The sequence below is a fragment of the Genypterus blacodes genome, unplaced genomic scaffold, assembly GCF_046128005.1.
Source record: "Genypterus blacodes isolate CSIRO-AG114 ecotype Tasmania unplaced genomic scaffold, CSIRO-AGI_Gbla_v1 ptg000070l_1, whole genome shotgun sequence".
NCBI classification, from domain to species: domain Eukaryota; kingdom Metazoa; phylum Chordata; class Actinopteri; order Ophidiiformes; family Ophidiidae; genus Genypterus; species Genypterus blacodes.
Genome location: NW_027466880.1, coordinates 2,973,777 through 2,997,375, shown reverse-complemented (window position 1 = coordinate 2,997,375; position 23,599 = coordinate 2,973,777). Strand labels below are relative to the sequence as shown.

General features: G+C 43.6%; 1 protein-coding gene across 5 annotated transcripts in view; it reads left to right on the top strand.

The window, feature by feature from the left end:
- The window catches only part of magi1b (membrane associated guanylate kinase, WW and PDZ domain containing 1b), a 123,437-nt gene that overhangs the window by 54,321 nt on the left and 45,517 nt on the right, over nt 1-23,599 (top strand). For all 5 annotated transcript variants that reach the window (XM_076156398.1, XM_076156396.1, XM_076156394.1 and 2 more), the window contains exons 3-5: nt 16,447-16,566; nt 20,194-20,436; nt 23,263-23,485. In XM_076156398.1, coding sequence (XP_076012513.1) covers nt 16,447-16,566; nt 20,194-20,436; nt 23,263-23,485 — 586 coding nt within the window. The remainder of the gene's footprint in view (nt 1-16,446; nt 16,567-20,193; nt 20,437-23,262; nt 23,486-23,599) is intronic.

The window sequence follows — 23,599 nt, the reverse complement described above, 5'->3', positions numbered from 1 at the left end:
AATTTGTTTGTGTGAATGCAGACACTCACTGATTGACACTAGTATAAAGTAGCGTCAAGTTGGATTGTGCTAACAGTGCCAATAAGGCAGCGTCTAATAATATATTGAATAGTATTTCTTCATCTGACTTGTATATTTGTATATATATTTATGACATCTTGAAATTCCTACATGTCAGGCACATTCAGATCTGAACTAGAATTAGAAGTACTCAATCAGAAGTACCTGGAACTACTGTAGGAATTGCATGGTTCCTTCAGCAAGTTCCACTCAGGGAATAAAGGAGATTGTATTTTTTTCTGGATTGTCTTTTAAACTCTAATCAGCAGTTTCTGGACCGTCCTGAATATTAAGCACCACGGAGCAAGAGCTAAAAAGTGTTCCAAAATGGTAATAACCCATCCTACTTCTTTTTGGCTGCATTGAAGGGATTCCAGAGTTCCTGATAAAGATCCTGCAGTGCAAGTTGCTGTTCTCGCCATCCGCAGTCATGAGTTTGAGTCGTGACAATAAGGAGTCCCACAGGGTTCAATTCCTGGGCCTCTTTTGTTTGGCCTCTGTCTGATCCCTGCCCTTTAAATCTTGCCATACCACAATATTTCTCACTATGGTTATCAGGCATAGATGTCTACACCACACCACATAACATCAAAGCATAGAACATGATAATAATTTAATGTAACTTAAATAGAATACAGACAAAACATGTTTTATTCTCAGATCTGTTCTTAAACAGCCACATCAATGCTTTTAGCTTAATCAGCTTTTATCCTCCAAAGCAAAGACCAAGAAGAAGAAATGTCATGTCCAGTAGGATGAACTTTTGCATCTGTCTGCTGTCTGGTCCTCATAAAAAAAGACCATTAGACAGCTGTAGCTCATTCAGAATGCTGCTGCTAGAATCTTAACAAGAACCAGACGGCCTCAATCTTAGTACTCCAGTTAGTTAGACGATAGATTTGCATTTTAAACGTCTTTATTTCCGTCTTTATTTTGAAAGGTGCTAAGTATTGTAGCTGCATATATTTCAGTAGCAGATGCACATTCTCTCTCTCTCACACGCACTCTCTGTCTGTCTGTCTCTCACTCACTCTCTGTCTCACGAGGCCTTTGACCCTTTTCACAGTGGGTCACTGCCGTTCCCAGACCCCTCCTCCAGCCGCTGCACAGGCGTATGGGGGTCAGAGGGTAACAAACGAAACGTAAACTTGCATACTTAGCCTACTTTTTGCACAGCTGCTGGCTAATTTGACTCAGCAAAACCCCTCCTTTGTCAGTTTCTCAGCCACCCTCTGCCACATTCACCATTTTATGTTACTGGCCCAACAAATGTAATTATTGATGATGTAGGAATTACGCTTAAATCAGAGACCAGAGAGAGTGTGTATGTGTGTGATTCTATTCCGTTTCCCAGACATAGATGCACACACACACACACAGAGGTCTGGTCAGGTCTGTGGTAACAAAAAAGGAGAGAGAGAGAGAGAGAGAGAGAGAGAGAGAGAGAGAGAGAGAGAGAGAGAGAGAGAGAGAGAGAGAGAGAGAGAGAGAGAGAGAGAGAGAGAGAGAGAGAGAGAGAGAGAGAGAGAGAGAGAGAGAGAGAGAGAGAGAGAGAGAGAGAGAGAGAGAGAGAGAGAGAGAGAGAGAGAGAGAGAGAGAGAGAGAGAGAGAGAGAGAGAGACTGTGTATGTGTGAGAATGAGACAGACCTTTATAATGCCAGTGTGTGGACGCTTCTTAGCTTAGCTCCCATTAGCTTAGCATCGCTGGACAGAGGACAGACGTACGGGAGGAGGAGGAAGGGGAGGGGGGCGAGAAGGAGAGGGGCTGTGAATCTGCACTGGCTCCTTCTCCTCCACTCATCCATACCTGATTGGATTTTTCTCTCTCCTCCCGTGTGGTGTCGACGCGGTGCTGTGCGGTGGACTGTGAGAGAGGAAGAGGAGGCGCCCATCATTTGGCCGATTGAGGTATTTTGTTTTGGCTTTCGTTACCGTGAGAAGGAACGCCGAAAGGTGTTTTTTTTTTTTTTTGCCGCGATTTCAATGGTGGTGGGGGGCATTTGGGGATGGAGCGAGGCGGCGGCGAGGGCGGCGATGCATCGGGGGCAGGAGGCACCGGGAGAGAGGGACAACGCTGGCAGTAATGGAGGCTGATGTGTGTTGTGGTCAATCGGAAGCTGTGTGTGTCTGTGTGTGTGTGTGTGTGTGTGTGTGTGTGTGTGTGCGTGTGTGTGGTGGAAGCAGCTGTATTGAGCTGTGTGATGTGTTGACATGCTTGTTCATGTTGGAAGCCATTACCTCCAGCGTCTGTCTGTCGTTCTCTTTCTTCTTCACCCCCTCTCTCCATCTCTCCCATCTTATTTTTCTCCTTTTTCCCACTCCTCCCTGTCCCTTTCTTAGCCCCCATCTCCTTTGGTCTAGAAAGGGACTATCTCTCTCATTCCGTCCCCGCTCCCTCCCTGCCTCCCCACCCCTCTAAATGGATCGTTTTAGAGCCTTTCCTTCCCATTTCCATGTTGCCGTACACAGCTGCTTGGCTATTTTTCCCCGGGTGGAGTAAAAAGACAAAGACCCACTCTCTGTGTCTGTGCGGGGGGCATTTTCTGCCAGGTTTCTGGCTGATTTAGCATCACACTGCACTAGTGGCCCTTCAGGTTTTTTCTGTTTCACGTTCTAATGTCTCCCGTCTGTCGTCCTCTCTGGTAATCATTTAGGGCTGTAAGCGTTGCATAAAGGCCTGTTTTGATCTCATTGTGGACCCTCTCTGCGTGTGTGTGTTTGTGTGTCTGTCTGTGTGTGCGCCATCTCTTCATTGCGAGCCTCTTTCAGCCAGTCGGAGCAGTGAAAACACCCTCCCCCGGACTCAAAACACTCCATCCCAAATGAAAGGCATCCGTACCAATCAATGAAAGGCTACAACAAAACCTGTCCCCCCCTCCTTCCCCACGCATCTAATTCCCCGCCACAGTGAAACACTCGGAATTTTGAGGTTTGGGGTGTTTTCTGAGGTTTGAAGAATCAGGTGGAGGGGGCCGCAAGGCTGCATGATGGAATGTAACAGCTCCTCCCCCCCTAAACAAAAGCAAAACAAAAAAATGTAAAGCCAGAAAATTGTGGACCGGAAAATGCCGGAATCTGTGCCCTGTGCTTTTGGTTGGATTAACCCTTTGCTGGGACAGATGGCTTCATCCCCCTGCCGAGCTGAGAAACGCAGGCAACTCGTCACCCCCGTCCTGGATTTCTGTGCGTGTGGTCATTCATTTCACCCCAGAAAAACCTGTCAAGCTTGTGCCGGACAAGCTGGTTGCACGGCTGTTTTGGATTTTGAAATTTGATAGCAGACTGAGATGCGGCTAGCCGCCTCCTTGTGTTTGCATACGCTTTCGTGTGCTTGTGTGTGTTCTGAAAATTACCCGGGAAGGCAGTATACCCTGGAATCCTCCTGGAAAATGTGGACTAGCCGGTCAGCTTCGCCATTCGTGGTGAGATTTTTTAGAAATGCTTCTATAATCGCTTCTGATAGGGTCTGCGACTGCTGCCAGATTTCCAAGGCTCCATATGATCTGGAGTAAGCCTTGTATATGCTGATGTCACCAGGCAGGTTCACATACAATAAGGGGCTGAGGAAAGAGATGAGTATGAGTGATGTAAATGAACGGCGTAAACAGAGGTTAGGATAAGGTCAGCAAGAATGCACTCGAGCGTTCATATATGATGTATGTCTTGTGGCCACTGATATGCTTGGCTCCATTTGTGCTGCTCTGTGTACTTTGGCTGCTGAAGGGCGAAAGGTTTTAATACTTTTCTGGGTAAAAAGTACTTGTGTGTGATTTACTGAGGGAATCTGGTAGAGTAGTTTTTAGCTGTAGTCAAGCATGATTATGCGCTTTGCTGTCCATATAGGAAATAGATGGCTTGAGTGCAGTGAGTGTGACTTGAGAGCAAAACGGTCAGACCCTCTGAAAGACATATGGCGGACTAATTCGATCCCCTGCTAGGCCTCGCAACACAATCATCACAAATTTTGTTAAGAGGCTGCGTGATTCTGTGCCAGGGTCGACATTTTCCTTCAGTTTAATGCAGGCCAGGCTTGGGCAACACTTTTGCTCGCTATAGGTTGGGGCACCCATCTTTATAAGAAGGAGAGCCAGCGCTGTTGGTGTGCATATCACATGGGTCCGCTGTCTCACCCCTTTGCTTTCCTTTCACATGCTAGACGTGAACGGACTACGGACAGTAGAGAGCAGAACCAAGTGCATCCACTGCCTCTGAGGTGTGACATCTGAAGCAAAAAGTAGCAACAGTATGCTAACTGTTGCTGCTTTCTTTAAATAAAACTCCAGTATTGCTTCTTAGCTGTAGTCATTTTGTGTTGATTCCAACATTTTTGTCATTTGTGGCTGATTAATATCTTAAATTCAAGGATTTTCAAAGGTCAAAAATACTCGGATGGTTTCAATACCTCTAACATTCTCAGTAGCTGTTGTTTCATGGTATCACCCAAACCCAAAAGTCAAAGACAGTAACATGAAGTCACAGTGAACTACTGAAGTCCTGTAAACCTAAAGTTTTAACTGACATTGTTTTTGTAGTATTTTAGTGATGCCTACCTTTCACTGATGAGGTCATGGTGCAAAGCCTATCGAAGTTCCTCTACTTGAAGTTGCAGTTGTTTTTAGATACAAATGTGTTTTGATATTTTGTACAATGGAACACCTGTATTTCTCATGGATCCCTATCCTATAGTAACTTACAGGTGCCTTCTCAAAGTACTCAAAGCTTATAGTGCAACATAGTTTTGTGAATTGTCTATTTTGGAATCCACAGAGTAGCTTTAGCTTAGCTTAGCTTTTACTGTGGCTTTCTTCTTTGAGCTGTTGAGGAAATCATCAACAGAATGGACCCCTGTGCTAAGTGACCGCCAAATATCTCTAAAATTATCCAGCTATCCAAAACAAAAACCTAAAAATTATTTCATTGACCTAGTTGGGATGTAAATTTCCCCGAACCATAACATTTTGTTGCATCACTTGAAGGACCTGCATTTTTGAATCACTGTTTACATAAACGAGTTGTTGCAGTGGTACATTTTTGTAGTCTGGTTAGCATGATATCATCAGAACAGCAAAATGGAGTTTGGTGTTGTGGAGGGGAAAAACACATAGTCAAATTGAAAGCAGGAACAGTTTGGCATGGATATGCAAGCAGTTGTCACAATTGCCGAAACACAAACAACCCTGGCATTAAGGGTCTTATATATCCAGTTGCTGCTGGTGTTGTACATTTGAAAGACTAGCAAGGAAGGATGTGAGTGCTGAAAGAGGGATGCGACAGAAATATTGTATGGAACAGAACCGAGAGCTGTGGTGGAGCAGTGAGATGGAGAGATGGAGGGGAGGGCAGCAGGGGGATTGAGCACCGCAAGCCTTCAGTGCTATCCACTGGATCGGTCTCATGAAAAATTTAATCAGGCTTTGCACATAACAACCTCTTCTCTAACTTAGCACAAACACACCTAACTCACACATATATTGTGGTCAAAATGCAGGGGTGGTTTAGGTGTTATAGTAAGGAATATGGCTAAAATTACATAAGGGACACATTTTTTAGCACTTTTTTGTTTGTTTGCAAATCGTGTCAGTGTTTCCATGTCAGCCGCAGTCTTAAACAAACGTCCTGATCGACCTGAATGCCAGTGCACCAGCTGAATAAGAATAGCGGTTCTAATAATAGAACAATTATGATAATGAATCATTGCCAAACACATTTATGATGGCCTACTTCTCACTCATGGCACTGATCAGTTCACTGCGATACATGCTCTCTCCGCTTTGTGTGATTTTATTACAGCACCTTCCCAAGAATTTCATCCACAAGTGTTCTTAAAGCACTAGGTTTGTCACCATCGGTCCTCGGAATGTCTTTCTCTGAGCCCTCATGTTTCAATATGTTTTATATTGGGTCACATGAATTCTGTGCATCTATTTGCATAGTGTGTACATACTCTGACAGCCTGCTTTGACATCGCCTTTGAAAGTGACGCCTCCCGGGTTGAGGTGCTCTGATGGAAAATGCTAACTCACTTGTGTTTGGCTTGGTGTTTCCGTGGTTCAGGTGCAGTTTGTGTTTTGTGTTCCTTTTTGTTTTGGAAAATCTCTAAAGCTTTCAGTGACATTTTGATGTGAAGAAGGCTCGTGGGCTAAGGAACAAGTCATTGGCGTTTGGTGCAAATCCAGAGTGTCTAAACATGGTGAGATTGGGCATCTTTGAACATTCTCCATACTTTTTTTATAAACAATTACTTGTCTGGAAAAACAAAACATCTGAAACGTGTACTGTCTGTTTTGATCTAGATGTGCATGAAATTACCCATCAATCCATAACTTATACAAATATTGTAGATAAAACTGAGAATTTTTAGAACTGTTCAGTGCTTTTGTTGTTGCGCCGGTTTCTCTAGCTTAAGCCTAAGGCACCCTACAAGAAGGAAGCTAGTCTCCCAGTGATGTTTTAGGCTGCGCAAATCATCAAAGGACAAAATGACATAATGAAACACACATGCAAAAAGCTTTGTTTACATCAGCTATCACTTCAGTTTGTGGCACGAATGATGAACCCAAATAAAAAGTGAGTTTATGTGGCTACAGCCAATGAGGAAAACGATCAATCCTGTGATTAGCTTTGTACAGTGCACACCGTAACATTCCATTCCAAATGGAAAACAGGAATATTTTGAAAGCATGTTTTCTTTTGAGCCTGAATAACTTGTTTGCTCACGTCACTTGTATGTGGCTTGGTGACACAAAATCCTTTGTTGTTGGTGACATTGTTCGTGACAACAGGAGTTTAAAGAAAGATGATGGGATTATTTTGCCAAAGTTAACTCCAACTAACACTAAAAACTATTAAGTAAGTTTTCCCAGTTTCTTTTTCTAGTCCATGTTTCATCATATTGATGACTCGAAAGGGCAGTGTTGTTGTTGGAGGATGCCAGAGGAGATGAATATCGATCCCCGCTAGTTTCAGCGCATCAGACGAGAATGTCTTCCAGATGAATCCAAGTTATTCTAAACTGATCCCTGAACCACCCATAAATTAGACCAAGCATGCTGGGCTGTAATGCAGGATAGGCGGAGAAACATGTAAACCCGAAATGTATCCCTCAACTTTCTACCTCAAATCTCTGGTATGTTTTTAAAAATGAAACTCGCCTTGATAGTTTTCATTTCATTGTAGTTTGCCTTCTTCTCCTTTCACACTCCCCCGAGGCCCTCATCTATGCTGCAAAAGCAAATAGTCTTCTCCCTGCGTTCTGTTCTTTTCTCTGAGGATATTGACAAAAATGAAATTTGGGGTGGAGCAATTGTACAGTGTACAGCCCTTGGGTCAAATAGCGATCCTCCTACAAATTTATTCAGCAAACAGACTACAGCGTATGTTTGATCGACACATTTTGTAGCAGTCGCTGTCACCATCGGAGCTGGTTGTGTTGTGGATATCTAACTTCGCTGCAGATTTATTCGCAGACCAGAAATCTCCTTTGAGGAGATACATTTTGGATTACTTTTTTCCAGAAGATGCTGCTTGTGTATTTTTGGATGAGGCTATGAATGCTTGTTGATCTAAGAGGAAAGTGATGCAAATTTGGATACATTGCCATAAATTTACTCCCCCTGTTTGGTAATCAAGTGACATTCAAGGATATTCAGTTGCGTCCTCTGGATTTTTAAACTACAGGTGCGAGAACCAGCATAAAGGCATGTTCAGTCTTTTCTCTCTAAAGCTTTGTAGCTGTTTTGGAGTCCGCAAGCGGCGGAAGAGACCCGGCACAAATATGAAAGAGGTACACAAGACCGGTACACTTATGACTCTGAGCCGCAAGAAAGTGAGATTTAAGCAAGATGACGACGGAGTTGAAAATGAGGGCGAACTCGACCTGCGCAATGCACTTGACCCAGATGCCTTTGTCGAGCAGGAACTTATTTCCAGTGAGAAGCAAGAAGTCCAACTTCAACAGCAAACCGAACCTATTCCAGATTTGACGCAAGATCACACTTTGCCCCCGAGCCGTAAACTCAGAATGTTCCGAGGAGCAAGGCGGAACGTCTTCCTCGCGGAGGGAGTTAAATGTAGGTCTGATGTAAATGTGGGCCCAGGATGCTCCATGGGTGGTGTGGTGGGACACAAGCATTGTTGTTGAATAAAACATGGCTGGTTTTTACGTCATGTTTTCCCCTGTAGTAGTTGCCAAACTGGTCCATGCTTGTATTTCAGTCCCGTCTGCCTCCCAACTCGCGAGTGTTCACGTTCAGTTCACTTAGTTTTCATTGTGTTGCGGCAGATGTTTCAGCAATGCATAATTGAATTCTCGAGTCATTTTGCTCAATTTTATAATGTCATTGTAGTCTCAAATCTAATCTGGGTGTCATCCACGGCCTCACAAATGTCAGCGACCTTAGTCTGAGTCTGCTTCGCCACTGGAAAGAGCGGATAGTCCTTCAAAATAGACTGTCTTCAATCAAAAGAATAGAAGAGGTGCTTGGATCGGTCTGCCTGAGAACATTAGTTGTGCATGAAATGATGAGGACCATGTGTAAGTTTAGTCAATGAAGGCAATTTAACATTATCATATTTATTTTACTTAGTCAGAATATTGCAGAGTCTCAACCAGTCTGTTTACATACATGTTGGAAATGAATTGATTATCTTGCAATGAAGGCAGTTCATTGTTGAAATGACATGTGTATGCATTTTAATGATCGAGGATTTCTTTCTATTATATTATTGTAAATTGTTTTATTCAGGCATGTAAAATCATGTGTCCTCTGAAAAACATTAATTCCGTCTATGTATACCGTATTTTTGCCTTAGTTTTGGACATATAATTTGAGTAACAAGTACATGTAGTGACTGCTGGAGATCCATGAATTACAAGATCATCTCCCTATGGACAAAGCGATGCAGCTCTTTTTTTTCATTAATGCAGATTAATAACTATGGCTCAGACTGTCTAGGAGAGCTTTTTATAAATTGACGTCTCTCATTGACCAATATTGAGACAAAATAGCTAAAAACAACCATCGCACTCATTGTTGTTCTCATTGTCCTTGAGCTGAGAGATGAACATGAACGCCATATTTCCACCTATCCTGGATAGATGATGGGAAGATGACAGAAAGGAGACATTGGATATCGATTCCCCTTAAGCTGTGCGACAGTGTAGGCAAACTGGGAAGGCCAAGGTCACAGCGAGGGGTTGCTACCAGTTGCTGTCGTGTATTGATCGCGGTTTGAAAGACATCGCGGTGTAACTGGATGCTCTCTGTAGTTGGTGAGCCCACTCCAGGGACTGGCCTGTGTGGAGGGGATGATATTTTGATTGACGGCGCCAAGGTGATGATGACACTGAACTGGTCGGCATTAAGCATTTGAACCTGCAACCAAAGCAGTTGAGCTGAGGTGAGGGTTCCCATCAGGACAATTTCTTGCTTCAATAAGCCTCAACAAATACTCAGGAAAGTTGTCTGTTTCTGTTTACTCCTGTAGCTTGTCCGTTTCTGCTGATGCCTCTTACTGTCCGCTTTTACTCTTGCAAACCTCAGATTACAGCGTCATTCTTTTCGACCCCCCAGTGATGCTGACTGGAGGAGATTGGATCAGTATATGAGAACGTAGGGTGCTACAAGAACCAAAAATGACCTGTGCAATTTTGGCTGAAAACGCAGCTTCTCCACAACACCAGATAAAGTTGATCTCAGCTGCTTTTTCCAATGTTTTCATCCCACAACAAGCTGTCGGCTGATCAGTTTTATGCCAGGTAGAATAGCTTGCACCCTGCAGCGGTGTGTTAATTGTTACGTGCTACTATACTGATCCCGGCTTGTTAAATCTAAGCAAATTAAAACACACAGAGTAGGGTTCTAACCTTGTATAATTGCTGATTGATGTACAAAAAAGTCACCAAACTAAACCAAAACTAAACTGGTCTAGCACCAGTTGGACCTCTGAAACTGCGTCTCACCTTCCTGGCCTTCTTCAGCATCCGCAGTCCAGCCCCCCTTTGTCTGTCTTACACTCATTTTTGTTCAGCCTTAGGCCCCTGTGCTTTCTGGGATGCTCTCCCATAGCAAACACGATGACTGACATCATGCCTCCTCCAGGCTGAACAGGCTGAGGCTTTCACTGCTTGCAGGAAGAAAAAAAGACAAATACCAATACAAATACAAATATATTTGTCTAAACTTGCAAATATATCCTGCAGCAATTTGCAAGCTTTCAGCTTTTCCAAACTGAGATGTTGCAATTTTTCATTGTTTTACCGAAATAACCTGCAAAATACCTGCAATGTTGCAGCCGTAATAAGATAAGATAAGATATAGTTTATTTAAGTCATTTTGCATGCAACTGACAGCAATCACACACAATTGAAATTTGTCTTGCACCCCCTACATATCACACACACAAACACATGCACTACAGAGGGGGGTGCAGGGCAGCCATTTTTCGGTGCCCGTGGAGCAGTTGGGGGTTCGGTGCTCATGTGCACCTCGGCAGTGCTCTGGAGGCAAACTGGCAACCCACCAGCTACCAGTCTGCTTACTTGGTCCACACGGGGGACTTGGACCGGCGACCCTCCGGTTCCCAGCTGTCCGGCCCAGCGGACTGAGCTACTGCCGCCCCAGTATCGATGTAATCGTTGCAGGAATTCTCGGCAGAAGAGCAGGAATACATCGATCAGCATGTCACTTTCCTGTTCAATAGAGGTCTCATGCAGGCTCAAATAGCTTCTTCAGGAAACATATTGGAGGACCTCTTCTTGACATCTCTAGAAAAATGTTCAATTATTTCAAGAAAATGGCCTTGGTTCTCTCAATCTCTCTCGTGCTCACCCTTGAAAGCAACATAATTTACTGAATACCTTGCAAACATCCAGAAGTATAAACTGATGAACTGTTTGTTGTCTTGGTGTCCAATAACCCTTAAGACTGGATTACCCTCAACCGAAATCATGTAGCAACAGCCACTCGGTCGTTGTGGGCGTGTTGCCGTGGCTTTGTTGTCAGTCTGAAACTGCTCTGACCCCGCTGTGTAGGTGGTAGCGGCATCGTTCAAGGTTAGTTCACACTAGGATGTGTGTGGTTCTTTCCGGCTCTTTGTGTTTGAATATGCGGATGTGGGATCAACAGAGAAGGCAAAGAAAACGATGCAAGAGTTAATGTTTTGATGATGAGCAATTCCGGCATAACAACACTGGCAGATAGTACAAATCTTTTATGGTGGTGATGATGATGGTTACACGATCTGCCCTGTGGTGCACTTGCATGGTCCGACTGTAATGAGGTTGTTGCTGTTACCGCGTCGACTACGTGGTCATTTAGCGCTCGGATATTGGTGATCGAGTGCGGACGTGTTGAAGTCCTTGTTGCTCTCATCATTGCAAGGGACTGATCTCTACAGGAAGTCGCATCACAGTCGGGGGAAGCTCTCCCAGCACGGTAGTTATCGTAATGAAAGTGTGTGTGTTCGTGTGTATGTGAGTGTGGTTCATAAAGCTCCATTAAGTGATTACCCTCCACCCGTAGCCCCCATTTGGCCCCAGACCGTGTGTGTGTGTGTGTGTGTGTGTGTGTGTGTGTGTGTGTGTGTGTGTGTGTGTGTGTGTGTGTGTGTGTGTGTGTGTGTGTGTGTGTGTGTGTGTGTGTGTGTGTGTGTGTGTGTGTGTGTGTGTGTGTGTGTGTGTGTGTGTGTGTGTGTGTGTGTGCACACACATGCGCACACACGTGCTGGCTACTTGTGCTGGCTGGCAAGGGGACAGAGCAGCTGCTGATTGTAACAAGAGGTGTTTTTTTTGGACCATTACAGACCAAATCAAGTGTGTACGTTCATGTTTGGCAGCCACTTAAACGCATGCACACACACACACACACACACAAATGCCTATGTGCCCACTGGTATCTGAGTCAACCCTCTGCCATGTTGCCCGAGGGGAAACGTGGCTCAGCATTCTGCAGCGTCTCGTCTGTGTGACGGGGCACATAAAGCAGAGAGAGGGACAGAGTTCAGTCAGGGTTATGTAGAGTCCATGAGGTCGAAGCAGCTCCACATTGACACAGTTACACGTGATCCAATGTTACGTCCATTATAATTATACAATTTAAATGACTACTCTCTTCTTGGATTCATATTTTCGGGATGTCTGTGACTGATGTACTGTGATCTTCAGGATTTTCAGGCAATTTACGTCGAACTTGGTCACCAACATTGTTTTTTTGTAAGTTGGAGTTCTTTGGAGATTTGTGGCGCTCCCTTGCCAGGTCCATAGCCCGATAATGGACCCTGATGGAACACCATTCATGGTACCCTTCAAAAGCATCCAAACCTACTCTACTTTAAGGTTTCATTAGATAGAAATGTGTTCAAAGTCGCCTCGGACAGTTTTACTATTACATTTAACCCTGAAACAGCTGCCTTTGTCATAGATTGCTATACATAGTAACAACAGAATCTTCAGACTGCTTCAACTTCCCAAAAACAATGTCATCAAATCCTCAAATTTAGTTAATAGCTTTAACTTTTCTATCCCAGTTTTGTGTGTTCAAATATGCCATTTTAATATGAGTCACACCAGTGCAACCACAGACTCATCATCAAGTCACTTGACAATTCCATTAGTGCAGATCAGTGTTATCTACCTTGCTCAAGGGCACTTCATAGGTGATAACGAGGGACTGGCGACTGTTAGCTGCTAGTTTGGTGAGCACTCATTTTTATAAAATGAGCAAATGTAAAATCAAGAACTGTTTGAGCAGACGGCAGATTGCCTGTACCGTTTACGCAGAAGTGTAAAAAAAAAAAACAACTCTTGGCTGCGTGGGAACCCACTGGAATGTTGTTTTCCTGCTGCTGTTTGCGAAACACAGTGTCCTCATGGTGATCACAGGTTGGAAGGTATGGAAGTATATTATAGGAATATAGAAAATGTAGAGTAAATGCAAACGTGTTATGTTGCAGATCAGATTCTAATGAAATAAATGAAATTCAAAAATGCAATGAAAATAAAGAAAAGCTTTGCCGCTGCTTGCATTCTTGCATTGCATTTCATGTGCTTATATTAAAAGTAAATACTATCAAATATCCCTGAACAAATCAAAATATACATAATCGGCTATTAAAATGTTGCTGGCAATCCATATTTGGATTTGTGTTACTGTTTGTTTTTGTGAGCTATAGCTTTTTTCAGGCCTTTGATCTTGCATTAACCACTATCCGACACTCGATATATTTCTGTCATCTATTATATATAATGTTTGCCCTCATTTGCAGTCAGACTTCCAATTGTGGCCTATTCTCTGAATCCTCGTTCTCAGCTTTCAGCTCAGATAATGCTTACAGGGTCAAGAAGTGCATTCTAACCTGAGAAAAAAACGAAGTCATCGAGGGAGTAAACAAATCCAGAGAACATTTAGATGCATACCTCCCCACATCACCCAATGCTCCTCTGATCTGCATCTGGACTAAATCCCGCTTGCTGAGGGCTCATAACATTGAAAATGCATGAAAACAAACTTGTTAATGTCTGTCTGTAATTGAGAGATGTGCGATGTTCCAAGTTGAGCTTCATTTTGGTATTTTTTGTCAGCCCAGTTTCAGAGGGACATGACTGAACAGAGTCGGTGCATTATGATAATTTGTCTGGTCTAGTCCAGCTCATATATGGGCTGTCAAACTTTGTATTTCTGGTATTATTTCTCCTCTCTCATGCCTTTATCCTCTGCCTCTTTCTCCCTTATTCCAGCCCTCTCCCACTCTCATTTTTCTTGCGCATGCATCATTTATGCGTTTTCATATGGGCCAGGCCTTTGAGTCATGCCTCCGTGGTGCTTCATATTCCTGTGCACTGGAGTGAAAAGGGAGTTATGATGAAGCCATAGGAGACAGCGTGGAGGCCTGCATCGCTGTAGGACAAACCCCGTGTCTTCCCCACGGCACTCTGTGTTCAGTCCCACTCTGGTTTTCCTTAGCAACAGAGAGGAAGTGGCACGATTTGTTTTTGCTTTCCTTTTTTCTTTATTGGATGAAGGCTCAAGCCTGGATCTTTGATTGTTGCATGTTGTCAATGATGGCTGCGTGTGCGTGCGCATTTGTCAGCAATGTGGGCCTAAATCTTTCTTTGGCACAGTTTGGCTTGCGGTATTTCAAGCCTTGCCGCCTCGATTGTGATCTTTAAATGCAAATGATGATATTTCCTCTTATTTCATCCTGTTGGTGAGCCCATTATGCACTGAGTCAGCCAGCTTTAGACAAAGTCTGGAAACTTGTAATTCAGTTCAGCATTTGTCATGCATCGTCTAACAGTGCTTTTGCTGAGGTCCTTCTGGGAGTCTGTATTCCCTTTTAAAGCTGTTTGAGCTTGTTCATTTCTTGGTCAGTTGTTGGCGACACACTGGCTTTTCCTGCAAAGTCTCCAACCTTGGTATCCTGGACAGACCACTGCTGCATTGTTTTTTCGTTTCCATACCCTTGAAAATGCTGCCTCTGGCTGTAGCTGGCTGTTCCACAAAGGCAGTTCATGTAATCAACTGCTGTGTCTGATCTCCTGGCTTGTGACATTATGGTTCCCCTCACACACTAGAGGTTTTTTCTAGTTTGTTTTTGCATTCATCTTGGCCTCAGCCTTTGTGGTAAACATATGCTTCAGAGCAAATCTCCTCACTCCTAATCACACTCTCACCTCTCACTCTTTCTGTCCATTGTCGAGGTCAACATCCAGATGAAGAAAGCATCTGTGGCTTTGATCTTTCTGTCCTATAAGAGAGACTCTATGGTGGAGTTTCTGTCCCAGTCCCACTCGGTCCACTCTACTTCACAGCTCGGTCAATGGCGCTTTTGTTGTTGGGGTATCGAATTAATTAGGCTGATAGCAACGGTGGCATCTTAGCCAGTGGGGTCTAAGCCAAGACTCTGCTTTTCTGTTCTAGAACTCTCTCTTTTTTTTGGGAAACACCGGGCACAATTCCACTTCCTATTTACTTTTCTAAGAGCAGCAGTGTCTAAACGGAGTGGAATCAATGGCCACGTTTGTGTGGGAAGCAAACTGACAGTTGGCTGAACACTCCCGACTCTACTGAAGACTCTCCAAGGTTGACAGTCTGTAAAAACTCGGTGCCTGGGAATGAACTGACACCGTTTGTCTGATAGACTTCAGAAGGGATTTAGTCTGATGGTAATCCCTTTCCTCTGTTTCTGGTTGCGAGAATGCGGAGGTGGAACATTTCCAAACCTCTAAATGAGAAATTCCAGCGATAGAACGATACAACCTTGTGCCTTTGGTGTGCTCCGTTATTGAGGGACATGTACACATAACCTTCAGGAGAGATAACGATTCAGTCTGTAAACATGCTTAATGCGCGTATCTGTACACGAATGCTCGCTTGCTTGAGTTATCTACACATCTGTGATTGATCACCGGTGTCAGTGGACGTGGCTGCACTGGGATCCTCTCTCCCCTTATCTCCCACATATCTATTTTTACCAGCTTATTGCTAACAAACCCACTGTAGACGCAATCATTTGGTGATGAGAGGGATGGACCGAGAGGGTAGAGGAAGGCAAGGAAGAAGATGGAGAAGAAGAAAGAATGTTCCTCTGCTGTCACCGACAAGATGCAGAGAGTCTTTCAGAACACAAAGACGAGAACGATTCCTGTTGTTTTGCTTTCATTTGGACCTTTCCGCCATTAACTGAATTAGTTTGCCTGTGCAGTCACAAGGCAAGTAGCAGGGGACTTTCAACAGTAATATAAACACACACCAGCAAGGAAACCAAAGCAGGATGATGAATATTCAGAAGGAACGCAAAGAGATGACTCAGTGAAAGCTGTGAAACATCAGATAGATGGTCTTTAGTTTTGTGTAAGGTGTTGTATTTCCCTTTGAGATATGAAGGTAGAATTTAATTTGAGTTGATCAGTGGAAAGCCCCCGCTACCTACCGAGAGCGTGGAACGGATCAATGCAGTATTTGCCCCGACTGCGATTAAAGGCAAAAATGCGATTAAGTCATATGCATGGATGGAATTCCACCGTTCTCTCGGAGCGTATGTGAAGCGTGGCGTGATAGTAGTACGAGGCGAATTGTCTTACCGTTGAGGAAATTGTACACTGAACAAATCTATGTTTTTGATTGCATAATCAAATGTAGGTACTGTTACTCAGTATGAAAGTGTATACACAACTTTTGAATACAATTGTTTTCTCTCTCTCTCTCTGTGTCTCTGTCTCTCTCTCTCTCTCTCTTTCTCTCTCTCTCTCTCTCATCATAGCAAACACAGGATCACCTCAGTAGTGTAGTGACTTTAACTCTACAATTTCCCAGACTTTCTGATTTGTGTTGTTTGTACATCTCTCGTGTTAACGCCTCTTCCCATTTCTCTGATTGGCTGTCCAGGTACCACCCGCTCCCCACGTGAAGGAGAGGCTCCAGGTGTAGACTACAACTTCCTCTCAGTGGAAGACTTCCTGGAATTGGAGAAGACCGGAACCCTACTGGAGATAGGAACATATGAAGGTAAATGTACAACAAAGGGCTGCGCAGGTTACACTGTTGAGGTAGGAAATGGAAATTAAAGAAGAATTCACTCAAAACGCATCAAGCAACGGTTTTTAAATTGATGGTGTATTTTTTGAAATTCTCATGAAAAAGCTGAACAACACAGAAGACGTGCCATTATGTTCAAGTGTTGGGGATAAGCTAGCTACAAGCAGCAAAACTACTAACTGAACTACTTATTTCATTAGCTTGACAGTAGCTCTTCCAGCACAAAGTTGGTGTAGCCTGCCAAAAAACGACATCACTACAAAAAACTGGTTACCACCTGTACTCTGTACTCGTCTTGAACCCATTTTCTGGACATTTCCATCAACATTTAGCAACCAAGCAGGCCCAAATCCATCGAGAAGAAGGTGTATTGCCATTTTCATGACCTGAAGAACTGAGATTTTCTTAAACTGTCACTCTTCATGTGCCATATCCTACATTTGATCACCTAATTTCTCTGAGGGTCGTCCAAAGGTGGTCTTGGAGGCTCAGATAATCTTCGGATGTGAAACGTTTAGGGCAGGGGCGTCAAACTCAAATACACAGTATTAAGTTTAGCTTAAACATTAAATCTGGAACAAGCAAAGCATAATTATAAACACCTGAAAAATGGATTGTCAAATAAGAGATGCATCAGTAGCATTGGTTTCTTATTTTTATCTAATTTTTATCTAAATTATTATTTTGCCTCTCTCTATTTGTAACCTTTCAAGTTCATTTTCAATGGAAACCTTTTTTTCACAGAACAGAACAACCCAAATAAAATAATAATTTCCCGCATTGAAAATCCAACAAGTCAACTATTCTAGTTCAGGCAAGACAAAAGTGCAGAACGAAAGGATCAGTTTGATAAACTCTGATTTACCTTGATGCACAACGATATGTGCTGCCAAACATAGAGAGCATTTGAGCAGATTGGGGACGGAGTTGTTGGGGAATTGTGTCGGGGATGAAATGAGGAAACAGAGTCATACTTAGACTTGAGCGTGTCACTACACTGGAGTTCAATCTGCTCCATTTAGAGGTTGGTTGGTGCGCGTTCCACGGCAACTGCAAACTGATTACTAAGTAGTCCAAACTTACATTTCTGGGCTTCAAAGTCGGCAAATCGCCGGGTAAACTCGGCGCTGGTTACGATGAGTTTTTCAGCAAACTGTGCACTTGGCAACACGGAGGTAGAGATCTGCTCTCTCATGGTTTGGCAGCTCGGGAAATGGCCCGAGTTTCCTTGCAGCATCCGAGTCTCCCGCAGGCACACCTTGGTTTGAAAAGCCCTCACCGCAGCGTACATGTCTGTGATGACACCGCTCCGCCCCTGAAGCTGCAGGTTTAGCACATCGAGAGGGCTCCTGATGTCATACAGAAAGCACTCGCAGAGCATTCGGGAATGTGTAGTATTAGCGCTGCATGCGCAATATACCGGCGCCCTCTAATAGACATTTGATATTATCTCGCGGGCCAAATATAATTACACTGCGGGCCAGATTGGGCCCGCGGGCCTGAGTTTGACACCCCTGGTTTAGGGAAAGCCTTGACTTACAACACACAATCGCAGAATAACTCAATAAGACTGAGCACCGATTGACGATGTGTAAAAAAACATAAAAGACACTATGACTGGATTGAGATGAAGAGCAGAATAATTGTTTTACTGTTGGAATGTGTTCTTCAGGTACTACATTTCTTCGCCTGAAAGCAGAAATGGTTGGCATCACAAAGGCACATTAATGAAACGTGATGTAGGGGATATTGGATATGTTGAGGGAGTGCGGATACAGGATATGGGGTTTGCCAAGTGAGCACTGTGATATGTGGTGAGCGGACACGCAAGATAAACCTGTGTAGTAGCCGGTCGTGACTTTATGCCCTCTCAGCCATAAACTCTACTCCCCTCAGTCACACAGATACTATACAGCATGGAGTGTGTTCCCAGCACTGAACGGGGCCTCATTCATCATCATTTGCCCATTTTTGAATACCTGAAGGCGTGTGAACAAAAATGGAAAAGCCCACGGCCAATTCGTGACTCAGTTTGATCGCGCCCTGCTTGACTTGTTGAAGAATCCCACCTGATCTCATATTGGCATGAGGAAACGCCCCAAAATGCTATAAAAACACAGCGAAATTAGGACCCTGTCTGAAGTAGTAGAGCATGTTTGAGAGTTAACGGCAGTATTACGTCAACAAACAAACACAGCATCTTATCCACCATCTGTTAAATGCTACTGTTAAACATAGAGATGGTGTCTGCCACAAGAGAGGAGCCTGATAACTGAAGGCTTTTCCGCCAGTTTTACTTTTGGTAATGCTGGAAGTAAGCCTGCAGTTTGGGAGCACAGCGGTCTAGTGGGGTAATAGGGTACGACAAGCTCTTTAAGATACAATGTAGCCGGATCATGAGGAGCTTTGAAAGTGAGGATGTTGTGAACTTGTTTGTGCGCAGAGGATGAGATTACATTTATTAGTACACATGGTCGCTGAATGAGGACCGGCAGAATTTATGAAGTCGTTTTTTGCTTTCAGAGAGTCGTTACCAATGACTTGACAAGGCAAGCTTTGAAGTGAACTACAATCATAATAAACATCAACTATTTATATGTGGATTGGTACTGATAATTGTAATATATAAACGTGTCATTTACAGGGCTCAGGAGGCTCAATTTACATGTTAATGTCATGAATCACTTCTGCTTTGTCGATGTGCCAGAGTCATTACTGACTGACAACGCTGCGACAAGTGTAAACAACAACACCATACACACGTCCATTCAGTCAGATAATGTTGTTTAATTAAGTGTCTGCTGTGACCGTTTACCATGCTCAACGTTCCATGACAATGGATTTCACTCTGGCCACATTCCTCCATCTTCATCCAAGAGGAATGAACAAGGCCGACATGAGACCTTGCTTGTACTGAAGAGTGAAGTGCAATGTCACAAATATTACCAAAAGGCCTATTTGCACTCTTCAAGCGTATGAGATTGTGTCATATTGTCAAACATCTTTTATTCTTCTCTCTGATCCAGCTTGACAGGAAGATGGAGTTAGAAATGGTCTTTTAAAGAAAAAGTCGTATAAAAGATGAAAATATGAGAACAAATATGGCAAAAAGCACTTTTGTAGACCCAGACTGGAAGTGTTAATGGTAAGAAAGTCTTTGTTTCATTTTCTTGTTCATGTACGCTTGCCAGCCACTGACATTATACCTGAATTGAATGAGAAGCATCTTTGCCTTGAATAGATGATCGCAAATGTTTCCTGCTGACTTATACTTTCCTACCGTACTTAATTGTAACTTTCAGAAATTAGGCTTGAGAAATATGATTTGACATGGAGATGAGTGAGCGTGCTTGTTGCCATTCCTCGAGCCTCACAGAAATCTCTTTTTTTCTCTAATTTAATTATGCTTCCCCCTTCACACACTCATTCCCCCTCAGACAAACACAAGCCCAGCATTTCCATACAATGACGGACCTCCACCCCCACATTCCCTCCTCACTCCTCGCCCAAGACTTTCCCGTCCACTCCAATCTTGCACTCTTTTCTCTCTTTTTTTTCTTTAATCCCACCTCCCTGCTTTCTTCCCCTGTTGCCTAGGTAACTATTATGGGACGCCCAAGCCGCCGGAGCAGCCCCCTGGTGGGAAAGTGATTAGCAGCAGCAGTAGCAGCGGTGATGCCCCACTGCCAGACGGACTCATCAGTAGCCTGCCGGGCTCACGGAATTCCACTCCCCTACGCTCCAAGTCCTACAATGACATGCACAATGCTGGAATAGGGCCTGGAGAGCAGCAGCAGGAGGACGACGAGGACCTCCCTGACATGAACAGTAGCTTTACAGGTACGTGAAGAGAAGAGGAGTCCAACGAGGAAGGAGAAAGAAAAGAAAGAAACACACTTTTCTTGATCCCCAGAGGGAAAGAGGAGTGGGAAATGTATACAAAGTGTATCTAATTCACATTCACATTCATCTGTAGTTTGATGGAATTATCGATTGGTTTCCCAAATTTTAGTGTGAGCTAGGCTTTGGCACAAAAGTTAACGTTAAGTAGAAGAAAAGGAAATGGACGGATGGAATTGAGTACAGTTGTTAATGTTGTTAGATTTCATTGTTTTGGAAGACTTTCTGTTTTACGGGTTGCCTTTTCACATTTTTGAGACACGTTGAACCCCTCTTAACCCATTGAACAGACACATTGAACCCACTCGACACCACCAAAATGAATCGCAGGTGATCTAACCACAAGCCAGAACAACCGTAAATCATGACCTGAATGCAATGGGATACCGTTGCCAAACCCAATTTGGTCTCTGTCCGTCTGTGGTGGGTGGTGGCTATGTAGACACGTGGAGAGTGCAGAGAGGATGATGTTTAATGAGCAGCAGAGCTCCACAAGAACGTGTTGGAGATCTGTTTCCATTTAAATAAAGGGACTAATCAAAGGCTAGATGTCATTGTTACTGATCCCAAACAGACCTGAGGTGAAGACTTGACATGTCACAATTTCCCTTGAATGAGACATTAAATATGGTCCACATTAAGTGCTTTTCCATGCATCATACATCCATGATGAATAAAAATTAAAAAAATGCAGATTGATGCATTCGCTGTTAATTAATGGAATCAATAGGATTTCGGGGTCCAGTAACTGGTTGCTTTCATTGCCTTGCGCATGCTTGGTGAGGAAATTCAAGTGCTGAATGCTTCTGGCAGCACCACCATCAATCGTATGTTTATGTGCACGTTAATACTCCAATTACACTGCGATCAAGACAGCAAATCCTTAATTTAGTCATATTCAGTCTAAATGTGCTCTGTGTTTGTGTAACAGACCTAGACTATGCAATTGTAAATCGATGTATTGAAGCATGTAAACATCTTAGATAACGTGTGTGCGTGTTGTTCCTCAATGGAAGACTTCATTTACTTACTTAGTTAATTTACCTGAATCACAGCACAGACAAATAATTGGGAGTATTAACTGCATGTGGAACACAGTACAAATGGGAGGTTTCTGTATTTTCCACATGTACGTAAAAATGTCTGTGAGCACTTAAAGTGAAATCTAAACTCAGGATGAATTCTGACGCCAAGTCTAAACACAAATCTATACTGAGTTTGGACATTGTTTAGATTTATTTGGAAGCAAAATACCTTCAGGAATTGTGCACAATATTTTTTCATTTGGTCTGAAACCAAACTCATACTTGTGGTTTAATTGAATACAGCTTCACAATAAAGTTTACTTCTGGTTTTGAAGTATGTGCAAGTGGTTAAGCTGGTTTGGACTTTAAACAAACAGACTTGGTGTCGTCATGAGCATACATGCCGTTTCCTTCGGTGATGTATTTAACACGCCTCTTTAGTTTCCTAGAACGAGTTCCCGCTCTACATTTGTGTCTTATGGAAGGAAGAGAAAGGAAAGGAAAACATAGCCAGGGTGCTGATGGGTAAAGTGGGAGGAGGCGGAAATGGGGAGAACGTGGGAAGGAGGGAGGGAGTGGCTTGGAAGGGGTAAATGGGGGGTTACGTATGAAGAGGATTTCTCAGAGAGCACAGAGAGAGAAATAGGGAGTGTGTGTGGGGAGTGTGTCTTGTGAAGACGATTAAGCTGAGGGGAAACGGAGAGCACAGAGGAGGTGGAAAGCTTGTCGGCTTGGTGAAGAGCTGCAGGATACAAGAGGTTCTTTGATTGGTAAGTCTATGGTTTCTGGATTTTATCCACATCTGGCCCAAGTCTGCGAGTGTGAAACAGCACCATCTAGCTGCAAGTATTGGAAGGTGGATAATTGAGCAGTGTCCTTATTTGGGAATTTGAGTTAAGAGATAATTATTCCTCAAACTTTACCCTCACCATTCATATTGTTCCATTCAGTCATGAATAACTGGATGGAGAAGAGTAGTGTTCTTTAGGTTTTACAGGAGTAGTGTAATTTCACAGTTTCACATTTATCCATAACCTGGATTTGACCCTCTCTGGTGAATCTGAATTCCAGTTCAATATACAGTATATGGGTCAAAGCATTGGCTGTGCAAGGATATAAAATTTGGAAATTCCTCAGTTTTTGTTCACTTTCACTACAGGAAAAATCATCAAATGTCAATGTGAAGGGATGATACTTAGGATGTTTTTGCTGTTCTCAGTGATCAAAATAGGTCACATTTTGGGTTATGTGCTGTAGGACTGGACCTTGTGCGGACTGTCTGGTTGGTTTTTGCTGCGTTTCTCAGAGGTGGAGTAGTGGGGAGTCGCAGGGTTTGAATTTCCAATTGTGTGTTAGTAGGTCAGTATTATAAGCAAGTTGACTTAAGCCTTAAGCTGTTTCTGCCATGTGGCTTCTTTGGAAGGTGAGACCAAAAGTTGTTTATTTGCCATCTGTGAGTGTGTGAGCTACCAGGGTGCCAGTGCAGTGTGAGTGTGTGAATGAGATAACAGGAAGCAGGGTGATGGGACTTCAGAGGCTGCGCTCGTAGGTGTGAACTGCCCACTCAGCAGTGTTAGTTGCTCTTCCACAAAACTAAATCTGTGTTTGGGTTGAGCTAACACAGAGTTTTCTCCTGGCAGTGTACAGTTTGGATGTGTTGATGATGTTCCTCAGTGACGTGGACACTTTGACGGCATTGTTCTTGAAAGCCCTCTATCTTCTGTTTCTTTTGGTCCTCCAGGAGACTCAAGTGAATTAGACGAGATCCCTCACTCGGTGCGTTCTTTTGCCACACACCGGAGTGAACCGTCCTACACTGAGACCCCCTCACCACCGGCCATCACGGAGAGCACACAGCAGACACACCCTCACCTGAGCCATCCTCCCGCAGAGGACCCAGTGGGACCCCTGCCTGATAACTGGGAGATGGCCTACACCGAGAGCGGAGAGGTCTACTACATAGAGTAAGACCTACAACACATACATACATACACGATAAGTTAACGCGGACCAGACGTATTGACATTTGTACATTAAATGTAACAGATGTAATGTATGTCAAGATTAAAGCTCCAGCT